The 14,472-nt window shown below is 39.6% G+C and overlaps 1 protein-coding gene across 19 annotated transcripts in view; it reads left to right on the top strand.

Annotated features, from left to right (window-relative positions):
* Positions 1-14,472, top strand: part of stxbp5l (syntaxin binding protein 5L) — a 159,353-nt gene that overhangs the window by 122,838 nt on the left and 22,043 nt on the right. For 8 of the 19 annotated variants that reach the window (XM_023950983.2, XM_023950981.2, XM_023950979.2 and 5 more), the window contains one exon: positions 2,721-2,786. In XM_023950983.2, coding sequence (XP_023806751.1) covers positions 2,721-2,786 — 66 coding nt within the window. Of the gene's footprint in view, positions 1-2,720; positions 2,787-8,858; positions 8,964-12,539; positions 12,594-14,472 lie in introns of all 19 variants that reach the window. The other 11 variants (XM_078939208.1, XM_023950973.2, XM_078939209.1 and 8 more) reach the window with 3 other exon arrangements.

Genomic DNA, 14,472 nt, shown 5'->3' with positions numbered 1-14,472 from the left:
ATTAATGTGTCAGATGCTAGTAAGATATTTATTAGCATTATAGATGTCTTGCAAATACCTGAAAGTGTTAATAAGATTTTTTAACATCTAAAGTCAGACCATTGTCTTCTAAATCCATATTACTAAACTGCTTATAAGCTTTACAAATGTATTAATTAACTTTGTTAATAGTTTATTAATTGTTTTGCAGCACCTCATCTAAAGTGTGGACGTTTTTTAGCACAAACAACCACAAAGCATAAAGATTGTAAAAAGAACTTTATGACATTAAAACAGACTAAACATACACAAATCGTTCTGTAAAAGATATATAATAATTTAATTCAGACAAATATTTTTTTTAAAAAAAAACATATATACTGGTGTTGGATGACTAGCATCATAGCTAATAGGATAAAGTAGTAGCATCTATCCTGAGTGAAACATTCATTGCAAATCCCATCACCAGGAGACAGTTCTCTGCATTCAATGCCAACTGCATTCAACCACTGTTGCCTTGCTTCAAAGTCCACAAGAAAGTTGCACAAGCCAGTCATTTTTGAAGAACGAAGACAATAAACCTACAGGAGCCATGTTAAAGCTAACACGCTAACCTGCCCATCTATGAATCAAAGATGGGCAGGTTAACCAATGTCACCATTGGCTAATGAATCTGTCAATCAAACTCATCAGCAAAGCAGGCATGCTCGATTTCAGCCAATTGAATGGCCTCTTAGACTTTGCTTTCACACAGGTGACGAAAAAAGCCCCGCCCATCTTTGATTCTGTACCGGTCGGTCGTTAGCGTGTTAGCTTTAGCATGGCTCCTGTAGGTTTATTGTCTTCGTTCTTTAAAAATGACTGGCTTGTGCAACTTTCTTTGTGGACTTTGAAGCAAGGCAACAGTGGTTGAATGCAGTTGGCATTGAATGCAGAGAATTGTCTCCTGGTGATGGGATTTGCAATGAATGTTTCACTCAGGATAGATGCTACTACTTTATCCTTATAGCTATGATGCTAGTCATCCAACACCAGTATATATGTTTTTTAAAAAAAAATTATTTGTCTGAATTAAATTATTATATATCTTTTACAGAGGGATTTGTGTATGTTGTCTGTTTTAATGTCATAAAGTTCTTTTTACAATCTTTATGCTTTGTGGTTGTTTGTGGTAAAAAACGTCCACACTTTAGATGAGGTGCTGCAAAACAATTAATAAACTATTAACAAAGTTAATTAATACATTTGTTAAGCTTATAAACAGTTTAGTAATATGGATTTAGAAGACAATGGTCTGACCTTAGATGTTAATAAATCTTATTAACACTTTCAGGTATTTGCAAGACATCTATAATGCTAATAAATATCTTACTAGCATCTGACACATTAATAAAGCCAAATAATTTGTTAAGTTAGTTAATAAAACTTATTAAACTTATGAACACTTCGGCTTGTGTCAGGCATCTATAATGCTAATAAATATCTTACTAGAACCCCAAACAATAATAATACTTCTTAATTTGTTAACAAAGGTTGTTAATAAATCTTATTAAGCTTATTAACACTGAAAAATTTGTTAGGCACCTATAATATCAGTAAATGCATCATTAGCATCTTGAAAACATCCTAATAATAATGCTTGTAAATGTGTTAACTAAGTAATTTAATAATCCTTATTAGACTTATTGTACTAATAAATGTCTTACTAACACCCTATAAATTCATTTATAATGCTTGTTAATGTGTTAACAGAGCTTGTTAAGGAATCTTAATATAAAGTGTTTACAGTAAAATATTGTAGACTATATTTCTGCTGATTGTTTGCAGTTTTTAGGACAAACCACCACATTTGTGACCATGCCAAGTGCTTCAACAAGTGCCATTTGTGACTTTTTCGTAGAGTGCAATCACAAAAGAGTCGAAAAACGCAATGGACAATGTATTCAAAATGTGATGACCATCAAATTTAAGGTTTTACTGTCACCATTTTAATAATAATAAAACATTTAATTTATAAGTCGCCTTTCTCTGAACTCAAGGTCACCAGGCAAGGATAAAAGCACAAATTTAAGAAACACAAATATTAAGTTAAAAGTTTAAAAAGGCAAATCCATTGCAGTCAGGAAGAGTATAGTCCAAAAAGGTGAGTTTTGAGACTGGAGATGCAGAGAAGGCGTGAGTCCAGAATCTGGAGGTCAGGGGGACGGAAAAGCCAGTACAATATTTCATGATATTCACCTGAAGACTGGTAGAAGTAGAAAATGTTGAGGAGTGTGTCCTTTCACCATCTTAAATAAAGCAACACCAGTCCGTCACAAGTATTTAGAAGTTTCCAAATTGATGTGAACTTGCGGTTTGACTTTCAAAACAAGCTAAAACTCTTGACGTAGACATTAAAGATCTAAATAAAACTGAAGCTGTGGCAAATGACCAAGGATGTTTTTGCACAGAACTCTTCTGTACTTACCAGAGTTCATCGACAGGAGAACTCCTTTTTTAACAGTTAAAACCAAATGTGACAGTCTTTCATCAATAAATTCGGTGACAGAAGGATGTGCAAGCACTTGGACAGATTTGCACCCAATTGAACCAGTTCTATGGGACTGTCCTAGTGTTGAAACCTCCTGAAAACTCAAAGGTGACATCCTAAAGATTGTTCTTTTTGGAGTCTAGATGAATTCTGTTCTGTAGTCCCCTGGTTGACTATCTGTTCTGCTTCTTCCTCCTCTCGGCTGCTGCAGGCCTTACTGAACTCACTGACAACCAGCAGTCTACCGACATGGACAGAAGCAAGTCGCCCACTTCAGGTAACCTTCATGTGCACTCATCCACTACAGCTCCTCCATGTGTGCATACGTGTCCTTGTTGCCATGTTTCACCTACCTTCTTTTTTTACTGCCAAGTGGCTGGGATTCATTTGACTTTAACTAGCTGGGGTCAGCCCACAGGTCTGTTACCGGAGCATCTTTACTGCAGCTGTTTGAGATGATAGCTTATGTTCAGCTGCTGTCCTGCACTGAAACTGGATTGCATATCTAATGCACTCTTGTCCACATGTTCCCGTGATGCTGTAATGAATGTACGTTTTCACAAAGGTAAGAACGAGAAACAGTAACACTTATCACCTCCCGATTCAGTTTGTTTATGCATTTGCATGTTTGCTTTGAACCAACACTGAATAAACAGCAGTTAGCTGCAGCAAGAAAGCTGACAAAGTGTGGCAGTAACTAACATGACGTCGTTGAGTCCAAGCTTAAATGTCCGTGCTCTCTCCGAAGTGCTTAAAAATGCATGTTCTAGCACGTTTAATATATTATAAGATGCTCTTCTGCATTTCTGTTGGCTAAACAGATCTAAAAAGAAAAGGACCAGGCATAACGGTTGTATCGCTGTGTTTTTTTTCTGTGGTTTTTATGTTGTACCATGGGATGGCGTGTAGTCTTGGAGAAATGCACATGTGGTATCTGACAAAAGAACAGGAAAACACCAGAAAAAGCTGGGATATTGTAAGTTTTTAACTGCAACAAACCGAATTGCAAATCATGAAAGGAAAGCATAAAGATGAGATCGCCTTCTGTGTTTTTACATGTTGATGGGGTATGTTTGATCGAATAGAGTATGAAGATCAGAAGGATCATTTGTTTTTTATTACGCTCCATTTGTTTAGCCTTTGCTAAACATGCTGCAGAATGAGTCAGGCCATAGTGGGACATCATCAGGTTTTTTTTCTGTAAATTGATGTAACAATGAAACTGACTTAGTACTAAATAAATACCAGAAGAAGAAAAAACAGAGAATGTCATGGTTAGGTAGTAGAGATTGTTCTGGAAACTTTAATGACTGTTTTGTTTCGGGTTTTGTGTTTACTGCTTGGTATGCAAAAGCTTTATCATTGTAACTCAGGATAATCATGTTATTTATGTTTGTTTTTTTTTGTTTTTTTTTTGCAATGTGTGATCTCCATTTTAATTAAGTAAAGTTAGCAGTCTTTTTATTTTCTGTATTAGATAATCTAATGGCTTTTATGTTTTTTTTTATCTTCTTTTTATTTGTTCAAAAGTTAAATTTTTTACTCATGAGCTCCTCAGTCATTCAAATCAGCATTCTATCAGTTTATTTTAGCTTTTAAAGCTAATTCACACACCAGATTATGAGAACATTTCTCATTCTTAGCGTTGGTTGCACCACCAAACATCATAACCACTGATGGCTTAAGCAGAGACCATCAGGTCATCATTTATATGCCGACTTAATAGTGGATCTGAAATGACCTTTTGACCCTTTTTTTGTTCTAAAATGTGTTTTAAGCATGTTAGACATCGAGATGCTTATATTACAGATAGTTTGGCAGACACTTTTATTTGAAGGGACATTTTGTTCACCAGCTGATTGGCTAACAGGCTGGTTCCCTCCTGATAATAATGTCTTTGTTTTTTAGAGATCTTAGTCATCACTATCTCGCCTCTGTTGTCAATGTAAGATTTAGTTTTAGGTATTGTTGAGTCTAACCGAGCTGCAACTGTTGCTGTCAAATTTCTGAGAATCTTATTTTCAAATGCGTCCAAACAGCTGGACCGCTACGTATCTGAACCCAAACCCAGACAAGTATGATGGATGGAATAAAGAATATCTCCACAAGAGTCTGGAACAAGTTTTTAAACCATCCTCAATGACTATGTTTTAAAAAAAGTATCAGATTCTCCCACATTTTTTTGTTTGAGTTCAATCACAAAAGTCAATAGTCTGTGAACTGTGAAAATTGTTGCTTTTTTAGATCTCATATATGAGATTTTTAATTTTCAAGGGTTTACTTGTTTCAGTTTAGTAAAATAAAAGCACAAAACTGTGGCAGTAACAGAATCTTTGCGTTGACTTTTAACTTGACATAAATTTAGGAAGAAGACACAAGAAAAGAGTAAGAATGGTGTTTAAATGTTGTGCTGCAGCACTCTAATAACTGACATCTACTCACCCGGACGCGGTGATGTGATTAGCTGTGTGTTGCTAAAGTGTGTTGGTGCAGAGAGACTAAAACGTGTAAAAAGCAGAGGAAGCCAACCCAACAACCTGAGCATTTCATGTGTGTTCATAAAAACAAGACACTTTGCAGAATCAAATCTTCCACAATTTAGGATGGAGTTATGAAATTTCCCTTTAAATGTTTTACACCACTTCACCTCTGAAAACACATTAAATCTAGATCACAGTTCATTGTGAAGTTAGAAAAAAAAAAGGAAATACAGTTTCCCCGATTGGAAGTGATGGGCTGCTGCTACGTTTTTCTTTATTTTCCAAATTCAATTTTCCTAGTACCAACTGGACTGGCAGACGGCCGTTGGAGGACAAAGTTTTCTAGTTGCCAGCCGGCAGTGAATGACTTGAATTCTGACAAAAAAGAAGGGTAATTTCAGTGTTCAGGTCACTAAGAACACTGCTGCTACCTACCGCCCGAGTAAAAGGCAGCATCATCACTCATGTCCTAACAGTGATAACCCTGCTTGGTTCTGCCGTTTGCTGTTTTGTCAGAATCTATTCACCTGGGCCTCTCAGGCCAAGGCCTTTAAATAAGTGCAATGTAAACACTCACCTCAGACTATTTGTAAGGGGAGAAGCCAGCAGCCATTTCCCTTCATGTTGCAGCCCTCAGAGTCCCAAGGACACCGACATGCCTCCGTGCTGTTAGTCTGACATTCTCTGTGTCAGCTCTCCCTCAGAGAGCAGTTATAAAGAGGGAAGCTGGGCATAATGTTGCGCCTGATAGAATGCCTCAGTCCTGTTGTAGGCAGGTCTAAGTCAAAGATTGCCCTGAAAATCTAGATGTAAGAAGTACTTTGGAGAGTAAAGACATGGTCAGATGGAAAAAGAAAGCAGTTAAGCCTTAATCCCAACTGTCCTGACGCGTGGATACAGGTGTGTGGGAGAACAGAAGTCAAACCTGTACGGGACACGCAGGTGATAATATCAAGATCATAGACCGCTCATTGAACCTCTAGAGAGAAAACGTTCATGTGCTTTTTTTTTCTCTACGGGCGGCAGGTCGTAGTGAACACGTATACGACACTCTGGGGTAAGTAAAGGTGAAGTGAGGTGCAGGCGTATCGTTTAAATTTTTTCACCTGAACGCCCTGAACATGCGGCATTTGCGCTAAGTCAGTGAAGACTAGTACTCCCACCGTATTGACTAGAGTACGGCTTAAGGACACCGTATGACAGCATCACCCGGAAGTGCGTACAACGTACATTAGCCTTACAAATACTTCATGGTACACTTACCACTCGCATGACAGTGGTACGTTCCATTTTGATGAAGTCCCTTGAGATGGCCGCACTAGCCTCAAGGGGCACAACAAGACACTCCTGCACTGCCCTTAAGATGTGGCCATTCCTCTCTACGACCCTCCACAAGTGAAAACATCCCAGAAACTCACAGCACCTGTACAGGTGCATGTGACTAAGGGTTTAGGGAAGTGCTACACTTAAAGGGAGCCATCAGAAAAGTAAGATATCAGACATTCTGTCTTTTGTCTTATTAGGAAATTGGAAAATGCAATCCTGCAGTGCAAAATCTTAGATAACCCTCATAGATTACTCAGTCAATACAACCTCAGCTAAAAACAGTACAGAATTTAACTAGCAGATCAAGAACCTATACCAGACGTTACTAAGTATTAACACTCAAAATGCTCTTGATATCTTTTTGCTCTTTAATTAATTGTACTGTGTTCAGTTTCATCCATCGTAGCAAAGGTCATGGAATTCTTGTGCTTGTCAGTGTGAAGATAGTTGCTATGACCACATAACCCGTTTAATTGCTTCTTTTCAGTTTCCGGTCTTTGTTGTAGTTTTGAATTAATGTTGTTTGTAATTACGGTACCCTTCACTTGAACTGCTCTCATTAAATGAGTTTTTAAAAGCATTTGACTTTATAGATAAGAAAGGGATGTTTTCCTTTATATTTTAGTTGTCAACGAAACCAACAACAAGAACCAATTTGCCAGGAATTCAGTGCAATGTTGGACTTTCATGGTCTCCTGTGTTGTCAAACCTTTTCCCTCTTGGCTCTCCTGCCTGTGTTATCCACTGATGCCTCTGAGCAAATGACGGGACGGGCAGAGCAAGAATTAGACATTTTTTCTGTCACGGCAGAGTGTCTTTCTACACAGCAAGGGCGATGAGATCGTGGTGGTTAGTGTCATCTCAGGCCTGTCTTTGTGCAATTAGAGATTTGAAAAGTAAAGAATTATGAAAGGTTGAAGAAAAAGCATGACGGGGACGTGAAGCACGACAAGGTGTTAACGAGTACCTACTTCAGAGTGACATTTACCCAGAAAAAGAGCAAAATGGGGACTAGTGTCACAGGTTTTTTTTTGCAGTGTATAAATGGGATTAGATTGAAAAGTCTGTAGGAATCTTTGTCCCCGAAGATTTGGTCCTTTTTTTACAGCTTAAAAACAACCCTGGGTTAATTAAAGAGTGGTACAAAACACGCTGAAAGCTGTAATCCCTGCAGTCAAATGAGGTGGCACAGGTGTCCCCTGTTTGTGGCTGTTTTTCCACTTGCTGAATACCAACTGCCATGCTCCTCTGCGGTCATTAAAGCCTGTCTGACTATCCTTGGCAGCCCAGGTGTGCTGTGTCTGCTCACAACCAAATCCAGCCTGCAGACAGCTTATTAGGAACGTCAGCCGTCGTCCCGTTTCACCATGAGTGTCAATAACTGCCGGCTCCTGTCCTTTTTTTGTCTGCTTTTTGTCATTATTCTTTTCTTGTCATCACGCCCCACACGTGTACCCGTTTCTTTAATTGTGTTGTTCTGTATTCCTGAGAGAGCCATGCAGCTGCAGCACGGCTTACTTTACTTTAAGATGGAAAGGTGGACTAACAAAATGACATGATTGCGGCGGTATTTTTAGCCACAGGCACCCAGGGCGACATGGTAACTGAAACTGCTGTGCAGCTAAATGTTAAACAGAAAAAAAGCTATTAAATAACATGTTTATATGTCCTTTTCTTATGCTAGAAAATGAATTCATTGGTTAATTTACTAAATGACCCATAAAAATTTCTAAAACATTAATTTTATTACCTTTTTAAAAATAATTTCAAAGATTCATTTGCATCTTATCTTTCTGGCATGAAAAAAGATGTGTAGCAAAGTAATTAGACTCATAAAGAAGTATTAATTCCTTAACTGTAATATCAGGTGCACACCAGTGTAGTGTGAATTGCAGCCAGTGCTGTACATTTTGTATGCAGATAAAACCTTGTCCCCCTATTTAGGTTGGGAAAATCTCGTGCAGGTTCTGAGTTCTGTTGTTTGTGGAGTTGCTGGCTGTCAGGGATCTGATGTTCTCGTGCACACGGCTACCGGTCCCGCCGCCTTAAAGGCGTCGGCGTAATAAGCATGACAGCAGACGGAGGAAGAAGAGAAATGACTCATTGGATTTGAACCAATCAATCTGAGGGAGTATTTATTGGATCTTAATGAATTTGCTGGAAGGTTTGAGATGTGGGTACAGCTGTGTAGCTCTTAATGTTTCAGGTTTTAGGGAGCATTCAATGTTGTGTGGGACATTGCTTTGTGTCAGTGGCTGCTGGGTTGACAGAATGAACGAATGTGCAGGAACTCCAAAGAAAGGGATGGATGGATGCATGCCATAGAGATGAGTTGTGTTTGTCTCTGTGTTCCTAGACTGCACTATGATAATTTGGGAGTGTCATGCTGTTGCTGGACCGACTGTTTTGCCTTTTTTATAGTCTTCCAGTTGTTTCCTTTCTTTGACCTGCAAGTCTCTCTTCTCCCCAGTTTATCCAACATGCTTGTCTCTTCCTGTTTTCCTTAAACAAGTCTGTCTGTTCTGTTGGCTCTCCTGTTCCAGTTCATTATCCAACATCTCTCCACAATGACCCCCGCGTGCTGCCAGAGCCTGTGGCCAGTCTGAGAGCCAGCCACTGCAGTCCAGTCTTTTACTTACTGGACAATGGTAAGAGGAGGGATGACACTCCGTGCTCGGCTCTTTCCACGGACACCTGCTTGTGGTTGTTCTTGTGTGACGATACGCGGAGCCAAGAGTTTTTCTTCTTTTTTTTGTTGTTGGTTGTTTCAACGTTGCACCCTGCATGCTGTCTCTGCTTCCACACTGTGAGCAACACTATCAGCAAGACACCACTAATCCTTGGCACGTGTTTCTCGACTGGCCGAGTATTTTTAGGTTATGTTCAGCCCGATAAGTTCTGGAAAGGGCCACGATGGAATAATCAGCTGCTTTTCAAAAAAACGTAATAAAATGATCATTCTGAAGCGATGAAGTAGATGCATTCAGACGATACAAATTAGAGCCTTTCCTTCTCCTTGACTCACAATGCGATGACCCATCAGCCAGGTTGCTTACAGTGTAATCAAGCTTACAGGGATTGTGTTGCCAGGACTACAGCGCGTGTGGCTGCCTTTTGAATGTGCTCCATGCTTAGTGCAGATGACTGTAGGGCAGTTTGTGGTCCTTCTGTGTTTCTGTGTGCCAGATCTTTGTTTGTAGAACCTATGTTCACTGTTTGAAAATGTGAATCAGTTCTCTCAGGAGGAGGAAAGGGGGTGTGTTCCAGCTGGAAACTGCCCCTCTCTCATTTGGTACTTCCAGTCCTTCACTCTCTGTGATTTTATCTTCTGGAATCACTCATCGTTGTCATAAAAGGCTCGTTTCAGGAGCTGTAGGGCTCAGAGTCTCTTGCTGTGTGTCAATAATGCCATAAACCTTTCTTGGTGTGCTCTTGGCTAACATCCATCCTGGTCTTGTGTTGAACTAACTGCATGAAACCCAAAGACAGGCCGGCAGCAGGTGCTGATGAAAATGACTAATGCTTGCATTTTAGTCCCGTAGAAACGCCATTGGTGATGTCAGCCCTGAGAACTGGATGATCATTTGGTCAGATGATACTCCCCATGCAAGATTCAGAGGAAAATTGAGAACTGTGGGCTGTGTCGTCCGTTTGAAAACCTGTTTGAGTCAAGATAAAATATGTTTTATAATAAGAGAAAGAATAAGAGTTTTAACCTTTAGACAGCCAAGACAGATGTGGTTTTTTAATTTTCTAAAGTAGAAGCAAATTACTGAACATTTTTCCAAGAAAAGTAGTTTTGTTTGCAGATAAGAACAAAAACAAAGCCCTAAAAAGTCCAGTTTTCTTGCTGCCGTGCCGGAGCAAGAAAGCAGAGCATAAGAGAAGGCATGAGGCCTGTTTGTACATTTTTTGAGTATTAATGAACAGGGAGCTGACATCACAAATGCAGTCCTTCTAACTGCTCTTGTAGCTGCAGCTCCTAAAATTCCTAAAGATTATAAACAGTTACTGGCTGACATTATTTGTTGGTTTTTGAAACAGGTCTGTAAGGAATGACATATACATTTATAAATGCTTTGTTCAGTGTTTCAGGGTTCAGTGTGATTAAAAATCACTGCGAAACATTCAGATATTTAGACCAAAATCCATTACAAAATGGGTTTCACAAATCCTTTTTAAATTGAATGCTAACATTGCACACATCGATCAATAAAATCCCATGAGGAATCTGCTAACAGGAAAGCGCAAAACGTTGTCAACATAGCTTTATGTTTGCTTTGATTAAAACCATAGAAGAAGAGTTTGTGCAGCCACTGTGTGATAGACTTATGAAAGCATATTTACTGGTATTTTGTTCATTATTGCAGCGGCGTCGGCTGATCGGGGCTGTGATGAAAATACACAAAGATCAGCAACTTTAATCTAAACATTTATGAACTTCATCCTCAAAAATAGGCTAAATTTTTTTTTTTGTTTGTTTTTTAAATAATAGAAGATGGAATTGGGATGTTGTAGTGTAATGTTCTGCTGTTATGGTTTCAGGATTCTCTACCTACTCTGGGAGTAAAGGCTGGAAAACTGGTCTAGCCACTCTTTTGAATGAAAAACTCAACATTTTGCTTAAAGAAAACTCAACTTTGACCCATTTTAGATCTGTCAGATTACAAATGTGTCTTGACATCAAAATTGTATCTTCCACATGTAAACATCCATCAATCGAAACAATTATTTAGTTATAAGTGATAAAACAACTCATAGAACCAAAATTTCATGACAGAGAAGCTTTAGTTTAGCAACAAAGAGTCAAAAATAACCTAATCAAAAAACAACAGTGACACAAACACACATTTTATATGAAACTGTCACTTCACGTGTGATACGTGATATTAGTGTATCATAAGGGCAGCACAAGCTTTTCTGCAGATGTTTGGGTTTAAATTGGCATACTTTAAAACACTTTTAAGGGTTCAGCAGTCATGTGACACTGCAGGTCATCACATCTTATGCCTTAGTCACATGCGCCTGTACGACCTGCGGAGGGTGGAGACCAGCGGCCGCATCTTGAGGTCATGAACATAGAACGTACCATTGTCGTGTGCGTGGCAAGTGCATCGTGAAGTATTTGTGAGGCTCATGGTAGTTGCATGCACTTGAGACGTACAGGTGATGCTGTCGTATGTTAGCTTCACGCTACACACTACACGTCTTCAGTATGGTGCGAGTACTGCAAAGGGGTGTGCACGTGACACTTCAGTGCCCATAAGATAACGCACACAAACTACACTCTGACAGGCAGGCTGCGTGCTAGGAGTGTGCAGTTACCAGGTGAACAGCACCAACGGGTTCATTACGCAGTCCGTTAAGATTGGAAAAACTGCATGTTTTTTATCCTGACTTACCCTATCAGTGTTCGCTACAACCTCTCTCATGATCACAAAAAAAGCACAACCATTTTTGCCCTTGAGGCTTGCCAAGAAGTCAACGATTTTTTTCAAATTTCGTGCCGGCCCTGAACAGTTTTGACTATTTTTTTCCCCGCAGACCACCCATATCCGTCCATAAAGGTAGTTGTGACTAAGGCATAAGCCATCATACATACATGGTTGGATAGAGGTTGAAGTCAGTCACTGCTCCATACAGAGAAATAATCCAAAACCTTATCACCTTAAAGTTTTTGTACCACTTTTGCCACACTTCTCCATGTGGACCAACAGATTTTTTTCCCTCCCTTTTTTTGAGACTGAGCTTGTCAACTTCTCCAGTTCTCTACCAACTGCAAAATGCTTGCAAAATGTTTCCCTGAATTCTTTTGGTTGACTTCAGTGTCTTAATGTGGCCGTTGAAGCAACACCTTGTAGTGTTGGCCCTTTTTTTGTTTGTATCTCCATCTCAGACGTCCCAGGCCTCGGAGAATACGATCATGCAGATCTGCAAGCCATTATTTATTACTAAAAGCAAGATTTGAAAATGTACAACCTGTATTTTGAGTGGTAGGAATGCCAGTAAAGATCCGGCCTGGGGCGAGAATGGAGCCTGCAATTTTGAAATGTGCAAAAAGCACCGATCTGCATGCTTTGGCTCGTTGCTCATTTTAACTCAGTTTTGTTTTTGAACATTTATTTGGATTTTTTTTCTCCCATATATTATCTGCCTTTTATTTATTTATTTCACTTTGTTTGAAGGGATTAACTGGTGCTTTGTTTCCTATTCTTTTGTTTCAGTAAAGGGACCCGGCAGAAAATTAAGTCTGCCCACAGATCTTAAGACTGATCTTGGTACGGTAGGCGAAAGCCAGCAGCTTTCACTAGATTTTCTTTTGAATTTGATTAATTTATGCTTTTGACATATTTTCTAGGCTTTTCTGTTGTTTTCTTTGCTTTACCACTTTTACTTTCCTCAAAATTTCCCTGTTCAACCAGCCCATGAGACAGTCAGCCTGAAGTCTTTGTCCATTTTTCTGCTTTAAATGTGTTTTGATTTAATCAGCTGTCTCTTTCTTCTACATTTTGCAAGTGTTTCTAAAGGTGATTTGTAACTCATGCCCATATTTATACTTGAGGCTTCCCTATCGCTTCGTCTCGATTGGACCATCCTCTGGTTTTTTGCTCAGTCTTTCCTCCATTGACAGCCTTTCTGCGGTTTTGGATCACCCACTGCCTCCGCCATTATAACTGGATCATTTTTCTCTCAAACAGTCTTTCTTCCATTATGACTGAGTCATCTGCATTACAGATACTGAGCGTCCTCATGCATCTCTAACTGCTGCGTGCGCATCACAGCCTGAGGTTTCCCTTTTACTCTCCTTTTTTTTCACAAACACTGTCCACTCTTTGAGCATCTGCTTTCATAACATTAAATGTGTCTGGAACCCCCCCAATCCCACTGACCCTCCTAATCCCCCCCCCCCCCTGCTTTTCTTTTGCAAAGCAGGCACAGAAACTGTTCTACACCTAGAATAAAAGATTTAACATTAAAGAGAAAATTTCAGTTTCAGTTGATTGTGTTTCCGTGGGTATACAATGTGTGACATTCTTTGTGTGGCGTTAAAAAAAGCTGTTTTCCAGTTTTTGGACACATTTAAACTCTACATTGATGCCACATTAACACAGAGTCACAGCAAGGCTCTCTCCTGGCTTCACATTAATCCTTCAAATTACCCAATATTACGCTCAGTGAACGCTTCCCGCGGCCCCCCCTCCTGCTGTGAAACTTGGTGAGCGTGCGGCACATCAACTGGGCGGGACCTTCGAGTTTTTCATCTTCACTTTGAAATTGGATCATTTGTGTGACGACCATTTGAATAGGAGTCTAATTTATTCTTGACCAGCAGATGAAATGGAGAGAGAACAGGGAACAACATGTACTCTGCTGTTAGAATACTGCATGTCCTCTTCTCACAAAAGAGAAAAAATGAAAGCAGTGGGGAGCTCTGAGAGACCGTCAGCTCCTCCTCTGACCATATGGTCAACTTAAAAAAATGGTACCCTCAATTATAAGGTTGTATTTCACTTGGTGTCATGACCAAAACCCATTTTTGCCATTTTTCACTATGGCTTTTTGTTTGACTCGCAAAAACGGCCAATATTGTCAGTGGAACTTCAAAGATTCTAAAAACAAATGATTGCAATTTGGTTTCTAAGTCCATAAATGGCTGAGACAAGTTTGTGAGGAGGACCCGGAGGGCGCCTGACATCATACATCTTGCCCTAACCCTTCCAATACTTTTGCCCTTCTAACTCTAGGCCAAAAGTGGTCAGAATTTTAAAAATAAAAGAATAAAGCATAAAGAACTTCATTTACTTTAATTTGCTTCAACATGGCGTATTCCCAATCAAAAACTGAAGCAAATCACGCTCCCTGGGAAAAACAAAAAACAAAAAGAAAGATGCCTGTGTCTCATTCATCCTGTTTGAGGCTGTCAGCTGGACTTGGGTTATCTTTTATCCTGGAAAATGTCGCACTAGCCTGTTTGAACTGGGAGGGCCCCTGCTCATATTGAACGGTCCCTCTACTTCCCTCAATTCATTTCCTCGATTTAGACCTCAGAGAGTCTGCGTTTACACTGAAGTGAACCATGCTGCAGTTCACAGTGAAGCGTGCTGTTGCTTTCAAGGCAACCAGAGTTTCCGTGTTTGGTCCACATCAGGGTTCAGC

This window comes from Oryzias latipes, chromosome 21 (assembly GCF_053564925.1).
Source record: "Oryzias latipes strain Hd-rR chromosome 21, Olatipes_Hd-rR_3.1".
Lineage (NCBI taxonomy): Eukaryota > Metazoa > Chordata > Actinopteri > Beloniformes > Adrianichthyidae > Oryzias > Oryzias latipes.
This window is presented reverse-complemented; position numbering and strand designations above follow the sequence as displayed.